The sequence below is a fragment of the Pezoporus flaviventris genome, unplaced genomic scaffold (assembly GCF_033815535.1).
Source record: "Pezoporus flaviventris isolate CSIRO_AGI_PZ_B2104156 unplaced genomic scaffold, CSIRO_AGI_Pfla_v1 ptg000040l, whole genome shotgun sequence".
Lineage (NCBI taxonomy): Eukaryota > Metazoa > Chordata > Aves > Psittaciformes > Psittacidae > Pezoporus > Pezoporus flaviventris.
In genome coordinates, this window is record NW_026892588.1 from 1035104 (window position 1) to 1054132 (window position 19029).

General features: G+C 41.7%; 2 protein-coding genes across 3 annotated transcripts in view; both read right to left on the reverse strand.

Moving 5' to 3' along the window:
- Nucleotides 1-19029, reverse strand: part of PLEKHB2 (pleckstrin homology domain containing B2) — a 476827-nt gene that overhangs the window by 159749 nt on the left and 298049 nt on the right. The window lies entirely within an intron of this gene.
- The window catches only part of ARHGEF4 (Rho guanine nucleotide exchange factor 4), a 217293-nt gene that overhangs the window by 97699 nt on the left and 100565 nt on the right, over nucleotides 1-19029 (reverse strand). For both annotated transcript variants that reach the window (XM_061465392.1, XM_061465393.1), the window contains 3 exons: nucleotides 13864-18276; nucleotides 10667-10990; nucleotides 6889-7018 (listed from right to left, as the gene is read on the reverse strand). In XM_061465392.1, coding sequence (XP_061321376.1) covers nucleotides 6889-7018; nucleotides 10667-10990; nucleotides 13864-17469 — 4060 coding nt within the window. In that variant the 5' untranslated portion in view covers nucleotides 17470-18276. The remainder of the gene's footprint in view (nucleotides 1-6888; nucleotides 7019-10666; nucleotides 10991-13863; nucleotides 18277-19029) is intronic.

The window sequence follows — 19029 nt, forward strand, 5'->3', positions numbered from 1 at the left end:
CCGGATTCCTACCCTCCTCTCCGCTTGTCTCGATGCATCCTGACATCATAGGGGTCCGCTAAGGAGGCTCCCTCTGTGGCAGCTCGACTGCTCTCTGCTGCAGCTTGTAGGAGCTCAATTTTATTAAAGCCGATTTCAAGGCATTAAAAAAGCAAGGGTGGGAGAGAGATCTTGCCTCCTAATTTAGCAGAGCTGTCAGATTAAAAATAAATAAGTGGGAATAGTAGAATTTCATGCATTTTAAAAACGCACAAGTGAGAGAGACCTTGTGTTATCTGCTTCCCCTGAGAACTCAGAAAGGACTTAACATACAAACTAATCATGTTTAGAACTGGCTGCGGCTGCTGCTATTAAAAAAAACTATTTTTGTAAGTCCTCAGAAAAAGAATGCAAAATGAAATCAAAGCCAGAAAAACACAGATTGAGATCTGGGGAGGCTGCAGCTGGGAGCTTTGAAAAAAATCATTTAGCATCCATCCATTCCCAGACTGTAGATCTCGGATGGTCCCTATTTGAATGTGTGATCTTTGTAAGAAACCTCAGTCCCAAGTGAAACAACATTACTATGTTTTAATTAGACATGTTGATATGCTCATTACCCAACATATGATTCAATCTGTCCCTGTACAGAATTCCAAAGGAATACTAGCTTCCTGAGAACATAGAAATACCTGCGCTGTTTAACAACACCTTCCAGACACCACAGGGGTTTTATGATAAAGGCCATTTGGGACTGCCACTCAGTTAAAACACCTGCCTTACAATGGCAGATTTGTCCAACTACCAAAATAATTTAAGAGTAGCCACATGGTTTGTACCATGTGCAGCAGAAAACACGGCAGCATTTCTGATGCTAGGTACCAGAGTAAGTGTAAGACCAGAACTTGACTGCTTCAGTGTGAGGTGATGCAGGTCAGTTCAGAGTTAGCTATGGCACACCCTGTAACTAGGGTTTGGATTGAAGTAAATGAGGAGCTCAGCTCTCCCAGCACAGGTGGGAAGTGGCAGCCACCCATCGGTGGGACACAAAGGAGCAGGCTGGAAAGCAGCAAACTGCTCCTACCATCTCCAAAGTGTGTCTAGGCATTCAAACCCCAATCTAAGAGCTTAATTTCACAAAAGAATTGAAAATGTTTTTTTTTCCTATTTCTGTGTAAGGTAATTCTGTTCCAAAGTAAATAAAGCCACATCATCGTACATGGCCATCACAGCCTGCTCTGACACAGAGCCCTTCTGACTTTGCCACACTATCTGTGCAACAGCAGGGCTATTTTATTTCAGTAAGATTTCTATTATACTATTCCCTAAGAGAAATATCTTTGCCCTCCAACACTGCAGGTGACTACAAAGCATCCAACAATGCTAAACTACCTCTTGAATCCTTAAGTATTTCATCTATTCTTTACAAGAATAAAGAATATTTTGCTACTATTGTAGTAATAGCAAAAATAACGTTTCTATAATGGCCCATAACAAAAAAACATTCCTTCAATTATTTTGTGAATGTTGCTACTTAGACCAAAATATGTTCCTCTCATGCCTGACAGTACAGAAATGGAAATATGTTCTCAATTTGACTGCAGTAGAGCCACTCTTGTGCATTGACCTGGTCCTTCCAGGGCCTCCTAGAGCTGTCTGCATTAAAGTGCCAATGAAAAGAAACACTTCTTTCTCATCATAATGGGGGAGTGGTGGATGTGGACCACAGGGCATTGAGAAGAGGAGGGGACAGTGCAGTTCCTCAGACACAAAGGTTAAGGAAAAGGTACAATTCAGTCCTTATTATCCTACCTCTGCTTCCTGAAGTCCCTGCCTGGTATATGAGAAGTAAGGAAACTCCACACACCTGCACGTCTCCTTGACTGAACTACTAAACCTGATGTTATTTACAGCTCTGTAGCAGCTGTCCTTGCTTGGGAGATCTCTGCCCTCACCCTACTGAAACTGCTCCATCTGTTCCTCTGTTCACCCTCCCACTCTCTGCACTGAATGCTCCTGGCAAATACCAGAAACTGTTTATTCAGTGCCAGAGTGCTGTAATCCTAGGAAGGTGCTACAGACGTACTCGTAGTATGTGTATGCGCTGGGTGGGCATTTTCTAATAGAATGGAAAGTGAGGAAAAATACCACCGGGGCAGGTTGTGGAAGGCACAACATCAGAGTTCAAAAATGCAACCCATCAGAGGGATTTTTGTTAAATCTACATAGAGATTTTCTCTTCTGACACTAGAAAGAGAAGTTACCTAAAGCTGCTGCAGCAGCTGCTGACTACAACCACAAGTTAAGGACCTCACCAGGCAGCCTGATCAAATTTGGTCAAACAGGCCTGAGATTTGGACAGCCTGATCATAAATACCTGCTGGATTTTTTAGTCTCTGTTGGGTTCTCCTGTAGTCTTGGATCTTTGCGCCCCAATCGCCAGAATCATTCAGGATTTGCTAAAATCTTCTTTTTCACCCTTTACCCCATGGAAAGCTGTTATTGGTATGCTAAATCAGTAGCTAATACACACAATCCCACTCAACCTGCTATTTTCACGAACTCAGCCATCACCTGGCACAGCTTTTAAGGCTGGATGAAAAAAGTCTTGGAGCATGTTATCAGGGACCTCACAGACTACTATTATTTGTGGCTCTGGTTAAACAGGATCAAGCTTTGACATCGAGGGTCTAATCTCTCTGTGATTCAGAGACAAAATGAAGAAAAACCCAGCAGGTAATATGATTACTTTCTAGCCACTTACATTCAATGGTACTTCCATGGGTTAATAAGGATGGAATGGACATTTCATGCTACAGCTACAATGATATACTCCTGAGGAGTTGCATACCACATTTTTCTGTGTCCCTTCAAGAACTAAAATGACAAAAATGAAATAAATTGCTCAGCTTGTTATTTTGCTGTACTACAGGACTCCTAAATATTTATAAGACATAATAAAGTCCTGTTATTAAGCTAATATTTTCTCTCTTGAATAGATTTCTCCAGTGGCTGTCAAACATCTTCATGTTAACTGTTGCCAAGTGTGAGCTTAACAGCCCATCTATAGCTGGGAAAAGAAGATGAAAGCTGGCCCCATGAATGTTGAGTAAACAAACTGTCCCTTTGCCTCTGAGAAATACTTTCCGCTATAGCAGCAAGGCCAGAGGATAACTCAGCATCACTCAGTGGTCACAGTTTTCCACACTATTCACAAAAGATTCAGCCTTTAAGAATCTGGCCTGCCTATTTATACTGTTTATGCAAGATTTCCAAAGCTACCGGTAATGCTCATCATCAGTACACATCAGTCAGAAGGAATTCATGCCTTTCTGGTTGGCATAACCAATACTAACACCGTGGTGGAAATCCAGGGCATCTCTTGTATATACTTGATAGCAGGAAATGTAAATGTAAAGATCTTGGGCTATTTAAATCTGACAAGACACAGGGGAAGATGCCAAAAAAATCATTCTGCATTTACATCATGATTTTAAATAATACAGGTTTATGATGAGTTATAGCACAGCTACAAACCTGACCTTGTAATACATTAGTTACACATTTCTCCCTCTGTGAGCATATAACAGACCCTGAAGGTTTATGGTCATATGTGTGGCCCTATCCAAAAGTTTCACAGATTTTCTGAGGAGCAGCATGGGGGAAACCTCTGGGAGAAGATGACAAAGGCAGGAACAAGAATTTTGCCAGACCCATGGGCTAGTAGCTCTGTCACCTAGCTTCAGACCAGTTGTAGCCCCATTCTCACAGCTGCATCCACTGCACATCAAAAAGCTTCCCAGTGACATTCCCAATTTTAGGCACTGTCTCCAGGTTACAGATATCGGGCTCAGGAGAGAGATGGGGGAGAGACAAACATGCTGGTCCACTACTTTAAGCAAAGTGTTGTTATCCTACCAGTGTTCACTCCAGCACATTTTGGGCCCTTCCCTCTTACCCCTTTCCTGGGTCAAAAGGTCTAAGATCTTCAGAAGCTGCCAAAAAGCAGAAAAGCATTCCCATATGTACATTAGGAAGTGGCTTGTTTCCTTTCTATTTCTTTCTTCTTTCTCTCTAACTCAGCCTATTCAAACACTGCAGTAAACCAGGCAGTAAGGAATAGACACATACTGTAAGGTACAAATGAAGACATGAGCATAACTAGACAACTAAAGGGAAAAGACAATACTGCATACCAATGAATACTACCTGCCAAAGCACATGGTGTAGCTAAGAAGGTCCTTCCAAAGTGTTGAAGCTTTCCTGATGTTTGAACAGGACAATTAACTTTGCTAACCTTGGACAGGGGGGTGTCATGGACAGGTGCACATGCATGTTGGTGGGGGTGTTCAACCACTGTCCTTCTCTGAAGGAGGCTCAAGACTCATTCAATCTTCCCTGAATAAAGAGATCAGCACCACCTCAGCTGCTCTTCATTTCACAGATGTCAGAGCCATCTACTGGCTCCTCACAGTTTCATCAAGTGGCTGCTCTACACAGGTGGCAGGAAGGCAGTCTGCAAAACTTGATGAGTGGGCAAAAGCATGACAGTGTGCCTGATCCCAGCTGCTGGGATATCCAGATGACAGGTTTAAGCCTGCCTCATTTCTCCCAGAATGGCATAAAGGCAGAAAGAACAACGTCTTGGTGCTCTAGTGCCAGTACTCCTCCTATGTTCTAGTTGGGAACTCAGCTAAAATTGTAAATTTGTATCCAGCTATGCTCTTGTCCTCAGGTAATGGGTAGGTGCGTGACAGGACTCTCACAGATGTGCACAGCACCTTTTGGCCTGGGATCCTGACAGCCATCTTTTCATACCTGAAGATCTAGAGAGGGCTCCAAAATACCCCATCGCCCAGTATCTGCAACATTCCCTGCACAAGGTGACCAGGTGCAGACTTTGGGAGTGAGAATTCTATTCGTATTTTCAACATGGAAGTATGTATTGCACAATGCTTTTATAACCATATAATGTCTTTTATAACTAAAGCATATGCTAGGATCACTAGTAAAGTAGCTGCAGTTTTAGAGTTAGGAACCTTAAAATCAAAACATAGATTAAATATATTCATTACTATTTTAAATTACCTATAGCTCTGTCAAAAGGAACAGGTATCACAACAAAGCTGAGCCAGAATCAAAGAGAGCATTCTGCCACACCACTGCTGCCTCAAAGACATTCCCAACCCTAAAACTCATCCAACAACCTAAGAGTATTGCTTCAGTAATTTGCCATTTTCTTCCCAGCCACATTTCACTACAGGAAAGACACAGTTACCACCCCAAAAATGCTTCACATGAAGCCAACCAACAGCAGCTAATAAAGGCTGTAGTAGAAGCATTACAGCACTTTCTGTGTTCATTAGTTTTCTTCCCCACTAGCATGTTTTTGATGGTGGAAAAAGGATTCTGATGCATTTCATTTGCTTTGATACATTTACACAGAAATTCTTGAGGTCTAGGATTAGTTCACAGTACCAAATTCTCTTGCACTACTTCAGGAATAGTGTGGGAATAACAGACCATTTGGGTTTCATGCCCCATTTGTAGGTACCACATAAACATTTACAGCACTACCAACTGGTCAATCTACATTTACTCCCCCTGTTCAGCCTCTGAAATTCATGCATATTTTCTAACTCCCTCAGGTCCCAGTTGGGAACTATCACAAAATTTTTATCAGCTGTGACTCAGAATTTACTTCTATGACAGTGGTGCTTAGGGATTTCAGCTTATGTCAGAGATGCACACATAACTTGACAATGATGGGTTTCCATATGGGATTTCTAAGGAGTAAAGCTGCAGCTTTATTAAATTAGCCAGGAGCTGGTCCTAAGTGTTGGGGCAACACCAGATGCTTGTGACAACAAGCAAGCAAAGCCCCCACTGTTGAGAGAGCAGAGGCAGGGTTTCTGACACCATCACAATAGCTTGTTTTCTCACTTCTAGATCAAGCCTCATGACTCTGTGCACGAGTTGTACAAAGTGTCAGAAAGCAAAGCACTTTTGCTTGACAAAATATTATGACCACTGAATTCTGACATAATTAGCACAATATTATGGTCCCTTAATGAGGTAATTCCAGCAGTGTTTGATCGATGATACAAAGAGACTTTCTAAGGCAGAAATGGCAGCTTGGCACCCAAGTGTGGGTGGCTTTTCCTAACTAGATTCCTAACCACCAAACAACTCCACTGCAGTCTGCTTTTCTTGTCCCACCCCAAAATGCTATGACAGAGACATCTGCAGCGCTTGGGCAAGCACTGTCAGATGGAGAATTAAAAAGCCTTGCGAATGTATGACTCACTGTTTAATAATCTGTGCAACTTACATTTTAATTCTGAGAAAGTGTCAGTCACTGGAAATGAAGCAGACACCATACTTCGTGCACATTCCTCATGAAAAACACCATACTTGTTCTTTAGGATGATTTAAAGTACAGGAAACTTCTACCTCTAGAGTCTCATTTAGTTGCTTTAGTGCCTAATTAGCAACTTGAGAGGAATCTCACCATACTCACTGCAGTGCTCTCCAGCAGACACAAGGCAGAGAGTCCGTTTTGTCTGCAGAAACCTAATTCAAAAGTGTGATATATGACATCATCCTAGGTGAGGAGTTCTCATGAGACAACACAATATGCCTACATCAAGCATGCTATCATTTGCATTAGTGATCTTTTCTTCACTAAAAAGCTAACCACTGCTTTTTAACAGCACCCTGCTTATTCACTCAAGAAGAAAACCAGAACATGAAGAGCACATAGAAGAATCTAAAGCATATTTCTGCTCAGCTACAGCTGCGGCATTCAACATAAATTAGGTTAGAATTCTTATCGCACAGTTTCCATACTCAGTAAACCACAGCTTAATTCTCTCACAATTCATGGCCAAGTAAGACTAGTGTACACACCAGGAGAGGAGATGCGCCGTTTCCAGCCCACACAATCTAAGCCGGTCGGAGTGCTCTGGGAAAATGGATGCAGTTTCAGTGGTAGGATGTCAAAGGCAATAGCAGACATGATGGATGGACTTATTCCAGTCTACAACAAGAAAGGGAAAACAAAGACAACAACCATTAAGTAAGATGCCCTGTAGGACAAAATGTAGCATTTATCATGGACCACCTCTTTCCACCACTAACTCCTGCTCCGGTAAGTAACAGTAAATTAATAGACACATGTGGGTGATTATGGCTAGACAGGTTAGAAAACAGTGAGGAAGCAGGGGAAACTGCAAGGTAATAAGAACAGAAGTAGATAACCAGGTACTGGACTCATACTTCACATACTACCACACATGCCTACAGTCACAGAAAGTTTCACTCCTTCTTATGAAGTGTGTCACCTCAACAAGTCATTCCCTCAGCTATAGAACTGTTTCCTACAACTTTATGACTAATACTTCCAGTTCTTGTATTTAACATGTAAAAAAAACTTTTTCCCTCAGAGATTTATTGGTACCAATCGCCAGACATATAGGACCTCAATAACACAGTGTTCTTCTCTCTGGTTAAAGCTGTAAATAAGATTTCTTGCTCTTTCTATCATTTCATTGTTTGCTGTCTCCTCTTACCCACCCTGAAATAGAAATAACGTCTGCTTGGTAGACAAAAATGAGACCAACTTTCCCCTGCTCTTTCATCAGTGAATCACAAGATACCGAGATACTACAAGAATATAGGTAATCTGACAATGAGCAATACAGATTGTAGTCAAAGTCGCTGAAACTTGTAGCACTTAATGCATAACATAGGCTTTTATTCCTTTTCCCTTCTCTCTTTTTTTCTCTCCCATACCTCCTATGGCTGGCACACACAGAAAGTACCACTGACTGCAGGTGACTGGGAGATCAGCTGGTCAGTAGTAAGCACTGGTCTCACAGGTGTAGCCATTTACTTGCAATGACCAGTTAGATGTTAACCCTTAAAGTCATAAGATCAGAAGCTGCTCAGCTTGTTTCTGGTAGCATTTCATTACAAGGGGCAGCTGGGTCAAGCTTTGAGTTTGACTCTGGGAATTTACACAGTTCCCATTTGGAGCAGAAGAGCAGCTCACTGGACCTAAGCAGAATAAAGACTGGTACATAGAACTGGTAAGACCTGGTATTTCAAGTGGTTATTTTATTAAAGATTGTTTCTTGACTGTTTGCCCACCTCCCTCTGAATCCCAACTGTCAGCTTTCAGAGTAGATTCTTATTACCTCTATACTCGTGTGTACACTGATCTGAATGACAGAGCAGTATCAGAAATCAGTACTTGAAAAATCAAGAATTCCTCCCTGATTTGACCTATTGTTTCCACAATATTACAGCATTACATCACCTTATACGCTGACCTGATCTTGACTTAACACAATATGACTTGCTGTAACTGAAGCCACGCATCCCAAGGCAGCCATGTGTCAGAAAACATCAGACTTGCAATTTCAGATCTCCAAAGCTCCATACAGTTGCCTTGTCCCAGTCACAAAGCCACAACAGATAACGAACATCTTACAAAGCTTCTTTTGTGATGATCTGTTTCTCCTTATAAAAAGGAGATTTCAGATCCTTCTAAAACTGCCCTCAAACACTGCAGGTTGTGAAAGCATTCCCACCACACTTGGTAGTATGAATAAGCCAGACTTATTACAGGAATAGAGCATTGGAAAGACACAATAAAACATAACAGGAAAAAGAAACCATGTGATGGCCACTATAAACAAAAAATACAGGCCAAGAAATGCAGTTATATGGACATACGGGAAATAGTCCTTGAATCCCAATAGTTCTTTCAATTAAAGCTAGCACTGCACTCTCTTGGCCTGCCCACAGAGTGTCAACAGGCAATAAGACATGCTTAAATCAATAGAAACAATAAAACACACCCCCACCTACATACTACTAAATATCTTCTACTCACCTCCATGCACTGCCCAACGAAGAATGATTCAGAAAACCAAGACCTACCAGCCCCTAGACTGTTAGCGAGGGAAGGCCAATGAGCAGAGGTGCAGCTGTACATCATTACACAGCTAATCACACTTTAGAGGTAAATTTGCACCAGAAAGTAAGGGTGAGAATGCTTAAAGGAGAAGCTGTTTTCTGGCAGCATCAAAATGCATAGTCACTCAGCAAAAGAGACAGCATTCTAGCTGTGCACTCTGATGGCTCCAGGGGAAGTTGCTGAAGTAACTGGTCACTTCTCTTAGAAGCACTAATGGTCTCAGTGCTGGCTAACACACCCTGCAGCATGGGCTAGACTTCCGTCACTATCCATGGTTGGCAAGGGATTGTAAGGGGAATTATAGCCTGTTTCACTGGCTTCTGTTTATCACTGAGCCTATGTAAGGCAGGGATTCATTTTCCCTAGCTTGTTACATGTCTGGACAGCACTAAGCATTCAGAACTCTGAAGAAGGTAGAAAAATAACACTATTTCTTTTAAGATATTTTTAATCTTAACATACATATGCCTCAAGAGCATTATGTATAGTCTTCAACACATAAGTAGTAGTGAGCCATGGAAGCATCCTCACTGAACTGAGAATAGGCAACGTGTCACAGACTCATACCAAGCACTCATCTAACCATTAACTGGCAAAATTATGTTTTAAAGAGACTTACAAATACAACACAGCACAGGTTTTTAGCCCCTTTTCTTGAGGAGGGGAGAACAGCGGGCAGATTTTCAGAAACCCTGCTTCTGGAATTGGCCTGGCTTTATGTCTCCATAGAACTATTTGTTCAAGCACATGCTGATGTGTTGACAGGACTGGGGCCTCAGCTCCCCTCAAACATTGTCATTATGATGCAAGAGCAACAAGAAACATGCAACCAGGACAACAGAGAGAAAGTGAAACAAATGCAGGTAATAGACCAAACCAGAAAACCCTGAGGAAAACTTTTATTTAAATATCTGCTACTTGTTTTCAAGCTTGTTCAGAAGCATCTTCCATATGATCATCTGATGGTGCATGGAGTATCCCTCTATCTCATGGCCCTTTTCCCCAGAAGTTCTTTTTTATGTATGAAGACTAAATTTGGCTCTTGGATACAAATTCAAGGCTCTCCCTGAAGGAAACAGACCTTAGCTCTGGATCCAAGAGTAACAGATGCCACCAGTGTGAGTCACAACAGCCACAGAATTTGTCACAAGCAATGACAATGCTGATCTAAAAGTCTCCTGTGGCGGAGAGGAGAATACAAATAGCTAGAACTCCAACGGCAATGTCCTCTTGAGCACTTCACAGCAGGTATCTGCCTCAGTAGGAAGTGTGGGGTTGGCCTCAGATACAAGGGAAATGTAATTTACAAGTCCCTTGTTCAAGTTATACAGCAGTGCCACAGGGCATGGAATGAGATTTCATCAGTTTAATTGATATTGATTTAAGGCAACTTTGATTTGCTCCCTGCTCTCCTTTCAGCTCACAGAACAATCTGATGCTCTTGCATCTTATTGTCCAACATGGAATGGGGCAAGAACTGCTCACGTACAGTGATTAAAATACCCACCACCTTTAGAGATTATCACTTACGGACCAGGTTAGTGTTCAATCAGTCTCCACAGACTACCGGGCCCAAAGAAAAGCAGTGAGATCTGGTACCAGAGAAAGTACAAGGATAGGAATATGATGACGGTAGATAGAAGCAGCCAGAGCAGAGAGGAAGTCAGTGCCAGAGAATGAGGATGATGGTGTACTGTTTCTTACTTTTAACTGGTCCCCTGGGAGGTGTCGCAACTGAATCCCTCTCTCTGGCTGTGTCTCCTTCTCTAGCTTCCATTTCTGGTTCCTCTCCATCCAAACATCATCGAAGCTGAAGCACTTATAGAGGGGTTTAGGTCTCTTCCTCCTCTCTGGAATCTCCTTGGCTTTTTCATCTGGAGCAAGGAAGGAAAGCCTCCAGGCTTTGCTCTCAAGGGTGGAGATAAGGTGTGGGGATGGTGGAACCTGGGGGGGCCTCCTTTTGCGATGGGGAACCCATTTCTCATTTGGCCTCTTTTCAGGTGGTGTTTGACATTGCTGTTTAGACTCCTGTTTTACAAACAGCAGGTGAAAACACAGGGTTTGTTGGCAGGAATTTTGTTTGCTTCAAATCAGTTTGAGCAGAAGATGGCAAAGCTCAGTTATGTAGCCCCAGAACTATTCAGAAGAGTTTTCACAAAACAACTGGCTGGCTAAAACCAGCCTGTCTACTCACTCAGCCTTCTCTATAGGCTTAGGGCTACTCCATCCCAAAGCAGCAGCTCTGCTATCCTTTGAGAGAGTAATATACGCTCCCCATGCACAGGAAAATGCCCTTTTCACCCTTATTCTAGATGGCATATTACAATAACACTACTACTGGGATTTAGGTCACCCTGTATAATATTATTTACAAAGACAGACAGTGTCTCTGAAAATAGAATAATGACCAGTCTTGTCTGTCAGAGCTTTTCCAACTGTACTTCAGTTATACAATGTGAAAAGGCTTCCTAGATGCCTGCAGGTCTGATATATTAAGTCCTGTACTTTCTGATATGTTCTTTATGCTATCCATTTTATTTGCTTGATGTTGGGCTGAGAGCAAGAAATTGCCCAGCTTTGTCCTTCACTCTCGTCTGCTTTTAATGACTGGCTGCACAAGATTACAATTTTTATAGTGGAAGAATTTGAAACCAAGCATGTCCTGAGGCATCTAACTACCACTCCAGGTAGCATCAGTATCAGAATCAGTATTCTAGATAACAACACTGAGGAATAGATGATCTCAGGAGTCTCTTTTCATGACAGGAAAATGTTGTGTCCTGACAACAGTATCTTCCTAGTTTCTTGCTGTTCGTTTGAAAAACCCAAATAAAACAGCCCTTAAACCACTGCAGGCACTTCCTATCTACTCTCAGTTAATCCCAGATCAATTCTCTTTGTCAGAGATGTCAGAATCTAGAAATATTTCTTATCTACTAGATAGTACAAAAAATGAAAGTGTATCCTGCTGACGTTCTGTCCTGAACAGCATCATACAGGAGAGGAGTGAGGAGGAGAACTTGCACAGATTCTAAACATGGGACATATTAGGATAGTTTGGTCTAGATTAGCTATTAGGAAGAAATTCTTCCTTGTAAAGGTGCTGAGGCACTGGCACAGGTTGCCCAGAGAAGCTGTGGCTGCCCCATCCCTAACAGTGTACAAGGCCAGGTTGGACGGGGCTTGGAGCAAGCTGCTCTAGTGGAAGGTGTCCCTGCCCATGGCAGGGGTTGGAACAGGATGAGCTTTAAGGTCCCTTCCAACAAAAACCATTCTGTGATTCTATAATATCCCCATAGTGGAGGGCTCACTGCAAATTGAGCTGAAGGAACTTCACAGTTATGCAATAATGTCTTTACTGACATGAAACAGAAAAGCACTTTTCAAATCTACCATTAAATGTAATTTTATGACCTTTTTACTTAGCAATATACATAAATAACACCATCCTTAGGATTTAGATGATAATTATGTTGGAAAGCCTTAACACTGCAACTGTATTTTGCCCAGTATCTCTGATGCATTTTCAAGATTCCTGAATAAACAACTTCACCTCCAAACCCAGGCTGCAGTTCTGCTTCATGACTATAGTGTCATGACAATGGAAATAAATAAAAGCCCTATCTGCTTTAATAGATTAGATGTTATGACCTGAAGGCTGGGACATTTACATTAGTTTATAGGCTCCAGCTGCATTTATCCATCTCAGATATCACATTCTGCAGCCTCCAGAAGAATAAGGAAAATTAAACTGTTTTCATATGGTTTAGATACCATTTACATTTTTCATGGTTTTCTTTGAATCATTTAATCTAGCAATCAATTTAAGTAATTACTTATTTGCTCCTAATGGTTATATTATAGGATGTGGTCATGCCTGTTCAAGGCTTTACACATTCCTCATCTCTCCACTCTCTTCTAGATGCTATTTTGGGTTATCATTTACAGGTCAATGATTTTATTCATACTTTGACCCCTCAGCTGCAGAACAGCTCCAGACACATCGTCAGCAACACTGAAAAAGTAGCATGATCAAGCCAAGTCCTGGGATCTCAGCTAACAGATCAGTCTCAGTCACTCTGCTGGTTTGTGCTTAGCTGCTGAAAGAGATTCCTAAACTCCCAGATATTTACAACTTGAGAAATCCTACCTGGGATTAAAAGCCTACTGACAGCAGAAGCCTCTGCTTTTAAAGGCCTCAGCCAATGAAGAAATCCCTATTGAAGATACTATTCTTTCTGTGAGATCCAGCCTATCACAAGAAAATTAATGTGTTACAAGGAGTAGATTACAATACAACATGAAAAGGAGAGCCTGAGTCCCTGTTGGGTTTGGGTTGCTTTTTCCTGTTTACTGCACAAAAGGCAGAAAAGGACTCCTAGCGGCAATGAAAGGGTAGTTATGGTGACTGCGAAAGACTCAGGGTACTTTGAAAGACAGATACTTACTAAAGATTTTACCTCTTAAAAAGTGATTACTAGCAATGGGTATTGATTTCTATATTGCTTTTCACTGTAAGAAACTTAGTTGGTATACACCAGTTACATCGCTCGATTTTGCCTTAAGAGGGGTAAAACCCAGCTAAAAGCTGGGGTTGAACACAGGGTGGTGTGTGTGTAATCTGTCTGATGTATATCATGTATTAGTGCTGTTTTGATGACTCCATTCCTTTAGATTTTTGTGGTAAATCCTCCTTTAAAGACTGTCTCAATTCATACAGTCTTGAACAGGAACGGAGAGATTAAGTAGCACTACCTATCTTAAGCAAAGACAGTATTTACACACCCATCTAATCAAAGCATTCGTTAAGCTATTAAAAAAGAGTTCCACCAGAATTCCTAAACCATATTAAAAGACAGCAAAGCAAACTACCACCTGATCATTCCCAGACAACAACTCACCTTGTCTCGGAGCATGTCACTAATGGAAGAAGCCGTGTTTAAGCTGATCTGGGATTGACTGCTTATGCCACTGTCATCCCTCTGGTATTCGTTGTCCAGTGAGTGTACAGAAAGTAAGAGACTACCTCTGGGTTTCAGTGTCTTTGGTCTCTCAGGAGCTTCCAAATTGCTTTCAATTGCAGAGCTGTTCCCAAGAGAGATCATTGAAGTGGCACATATTTTTCCAGGATAGCGGAAGCTCTTGTGCTGAGGTGTGGATCGTGGGCTCTGTGGTTTAGGACTCATGGGCCTACAAGGCATGTCTTTACCATCAGCGTTTGAGAGCTGGGGACACGATGGACTTGACTGATTAAATTGCAACTGCAAGTCAGTGGGGCTAAATGGAGATTTCATCCAGTATTCTTCTAGAGAAGTATTTAAACTGTTGCTCAGAGCCTCCTGTTGCTCATCACAGTCTGAACTCTGTGAGTACCTCATGCCCATGTCATGGGATTGTATTCGTTTTCTCCATATACCTGCAGGCGAAGAGACATCAACAGGCTCAACAGACGTGTCCAAACAGTTGGTGTTTGCTGAGGAGCCATTACCTGTTTCTGGTTTAAAATGTGTGTGTCCATTGGAACTATCCTGTCGCTCTACTGACACTGATCTCACTACATGGCTGCTAGTTGCATTAAGACCCTCCTGTGTTGGTGATAAACTTGCTAAGCCAGGCCTTTTTAGTCCATCTGCTTCCTTGTTTTTCAGAAAAGCTTTCCAGGTGCTCTGGCGAAGTTTGGCTTTCTCCTTTTCATTTTTCACTGATACTTTTGAGCTTGAGATTTGCTCACTGTTTTCTTTTTCTGGAGATTTGGACTCAAATAAGCTTGAGAGGGATTTGTGTGCCAAGGCCAACCTTGTCCTGAACTTCTTCCCCTCAGGGGTTTTATTTCTTTTGTATTCATTTTCAGGGAATGATTTTCTAGTCCCAGAGAATTCCACAGGTTCACTTTCATTGCTTTCAGATGAACCTGAAACTTGTCTATCTGCATATCTGACAGCAGCCAGTGTGGGAGAAGTTGAATTTGTATCTACATCTTCCATCAGTATCCGACCAGAACCAGAAGCCTTCCTCAGGCTCATTCTATTGAATAATCCTGCAGGTCTCTCATAGAATAAATCATCATCGTCAGAGTACTCAGAGGTGTAGCTTTCCTTCCTGTGGAAGACTGAGCCAGATGAACAGCTCTTGAAAGACTGTAAACTTTCAGTGTCTTCATCCTCTTTCCCAGCATCCAGGTCTTCCAACTTTGCCTTGCTGCCAAAAAAGCTGCTACTTCCCTGATTTTCTGCTGTGGTAGGCTTACTTTTCCTGAAAGATGTCATTTTTGAGAATACTAAAAACCTGGAAGCTTTCCCACTATTCCCATTCTTCGTTGGCTTTTGCACTTTGTAGAGACTGCTGCTACTTCCCAGGACATGCACTGAATTCTCATCCATTTCCTCGCTGTTAGTGCTGCATGTACTTATATTATCCAGGCCCAGTATGCAAGTGTTATGAGTCTGCCTTTTCACAGAACAGCTAAAGACATCAGACACATCTATATTCAGTGTACCATCCTTGCTTGGGCTAGCTGTATCTTCTGCAGCAGAGCCCTCCTTTCCTTCCCTAGGAAAAGGTTCTTCACAAATAACTATTTGTTCCTTTGAACCATTACAGCCTTCACTTCCTTGCCCGGCTATTCCTTGTTCAGAGCTGATGCTGGGCCCTTGAAGATCAACATCAGCACCATCCCCCTGACACAAATTGCTTACACTGTACGCTTCCAGTGTTACTGCACTAGCTATATATGAGCCTTCCTCTCTGCCTTGATGTGCTTTTAATTCCTCTTCCTTAAACACCTGGTTTTCTCCTCTTTCAGCCTGTGACTTTCTGATCTGTTCTATCTCTGATTCAAAACCAGTCTTTATTCTATAGGGCTCTTTCTCAGAGATCATAACACCACTTCCACTATGTGAGTTTAAAAGCGCTTCTTCACATCCATCTGCCTGACTTTCTGCACTAAGCGTATCATTGCCCTGTGTTATAGCAACACTCCCAAAGTCCACTTCTGCACTTGTTACCATGGAATTATTACAGGTAAACCCTAAGGATGAAACTGCATCTGTTTTCTCTCTTTTCTCTTGTGAAACTTCTGCGTTTTCTTCAGCTGTATCTGTACCAGGAAGTAGCTCTGCACTACCAGGAATGGGGTGGATGGCCACAATTCGTTCTTCACAGCTACAGCTTTCACTCAGAACTCTCTCTGGCTCATCATGAGTTTTGCTGACAGTATGAGCAGACATCAAATCCTTCTTCTCTACATTACTCAATGTTTCAGTTACCACTTCAGGAGGAAGGTTATCATGCAATGTCTTGGACTGTAATCCTTTCTGCTCTACAGATACTATGATTAGAGCAGGCTTTAACTCTGGAAGAGTCATTAAATGCCTTCTCTGGTTTATATAATCTGATCTAGAAGTCATTTCAACAGCAAAGACACTGTCTTCATCCTTTTCTTTCCGTGCAGGATGCTCATTTGTTCCTAGCTCAGAGTCACTCCTTAAGGCACCAGTTTTACAACTTGTATTTTGCTGCATGGACTCCTTGTGTTTTGCCCCTGTTTTAATACCACCTGGCTGCAGTGGTGTTTCCAGGACTTTCCAAGCCAAGTCAAGGTTAGAAGAATCCTCTACCGATTGTTCCCCTACCACGATCTCCATACTTGACAGTTCAGATTCAAAGCCATTCTCCTTCAAACTTTTCCACTGTATTCTACCACTGGAGATGTAGTTTACAGAACAATCACAATCTCTGCTTTCCACAATAGCAGGAAAACCTACATGATAAGATGCTAGGTTCTCAGTGTCATCAATGCCAGATTCTACATCAGTTGCATCAGGGAATCTGTCTGCTTCCAGATCTTTTTCAGCTTTATACTGGTCACTTCTTTTAAGTTCTTCAGCATTTATGATCACTGGCTCACAGTGCAGGGCAGATGAAGTCTCTCTTTGTTTTGGATTACACTCACAAGCATCAATCTGTGTAGAAGACAAGCTATCAGTACAGGTACCTACTGCTTCTGGGCTAAGGCCACATGTCTCTGATTTAGAGTGCAAATAATAATCAGCGCACCTGGGAGGGCCTTCTGGTTGAAAAAGCTGATGCTCATCTGAGTCTATGTCAGTAGTAAGAAAAGCTCTTTTTATGCCATATTTGCCCTCTATTTTTATTGCCTTTTCAGGGCTTACAGTTACCCTTTCTAAGTTTTTGCAAGTGTATTCAAAATCCAGCCCTTGGAGATGTATTCTGGAACATGACCATCTAAATTTGTCTGTCAGATGAATGCAGCTCTCCACATATTCTGTCTTGCTTTGAGCACTGATATTTTCAGGTACGCTGTGCCATGTTTTACCTTCTGTAATCTCTGACCTTGTGAGTGGTGGCCGAGATGTTGGTTCAAAGCAACTCTGGTAAAAGAATGAGTCTGATGTCAACATGATGTCTGTACTTCCATGTTTTACCCCTTTACCTGTAGTTTTCTCACTGTCAACTGAGTTCCTCCTGCTGCATCTTATACTGAACATAGAGTCTAATTCACACTTACAGTCGGATGTCTCAGTGTAACTTTTACAGTTAGGTCCATTTGTTTCAAAATGAAGGTTAGGCAAACTACAGCTTGATGCTGCATCTGACTGTACCTTAGGAAAAATCAAACAGCTTTCTGAGTTTGCTTTGAAACAAGCAATGCTTAATACTGCAGGATGTCTTGTAACATCATCTTCTATAGGTACTAAGTTGGAACAGGAGTGCACTTTACTGCTTTCAAAATCTGCTTTACTTTGCAATACTGCTACACACTTTCTGTTTGACTGTGAAACAATACCCTCTTCACTGACTTGGTTCTCTGTGTTGGAAATACCACTGGTTAATGTTAGCTTTTTATCACCCAATTCTTCACCTTCTGACTTTACAGATTGTATGCAAAATTCAGTCTGGCTCAGTGCTGCTTTTATTTTGGAGGACACTTCTAACTGCACCTGCTGGGTGAACTCTGGTTGCCTTGAGCTCTGCAGTTCATAAAGGGTTGTTTCTGCCTTTGCTTTAGGAAGACTACAGCGCAGATTTTTCCTTTCAGTTAAAAGGCAGTTTGAATCCAAGTGAGTTTCCCCAGTTACATCACTGGAAACAGATTCTGTGTCTGATGCACTTTCAAAAGGCTCAGTTTTCACATCTGACAAAGATCCACTCTGATGTGACAGGGTCTCAAAATAATCTTCATCTGTTTCTTGGCTGGATCCTCGTATCTCCAGCTCTATCGTGCTCGGGGTAGAAGAACTCAGATCATCTTCAAACTCTCCTTCACTGATGTAGTTTTCAACTGGGTCTGGGGCCTACAAATAAACAGAAAAGAATAACTTAGCAATGACTTTCCACAGCAGCAGGGTAGCATGAATTATTGTTAGAAAAGGGACTTGTAACACAATTAATTTAATACTCACTGATGTCTTTGGAAGTTATACTTGAGATTTTACTTATTGATGGTCCTGAGTTCTTTCTGTTTCTTACTTTTTATTTCTTAATGTCTCTTCATTTATTTTTTCCCCCTCATTTTAATAGGTAATTATGCAGAGGCCAAAATTTCTTCTGGCCATATCTTTCAGAGCCCAATACCAAGACACACTTCATATCCAAGTCAGTCAAATGTAATTCACCCCTTGCCAGTAGATTTAAAAACTCTAATGAATCCATCTTCAAATGTGAGGTGGAGGCTTATGTGATAAAGCTGATAAGTAACTGCTCCTGTGCAAACTGCAGAAATGTGACACAAATATATGCAGAACAGTTTTGCACTTGAATAACTGGATACTACCCATACCAAAGCCTGCACCAAAGGTGAAAGAAGTCTTTGATTTCATTTTCCAGAAGGCTTATACTGGGAGCACTACTGATATGAGTCATCAGAGCACACTCAAATCAGAGCAGAGAGATCAAAACCACACTGTCAATATGAGGAAATGTCTTTGTTCTAGACAGCTACCCTGGGAGAGTCTCAGTTTTCTTTTCTTCAACCATCAGAAGTCTGGATATATCCCAAGTTTAAAGTATAAAATCACAGCAAGCTTTCCCAAGGTAAAAATAGTTCT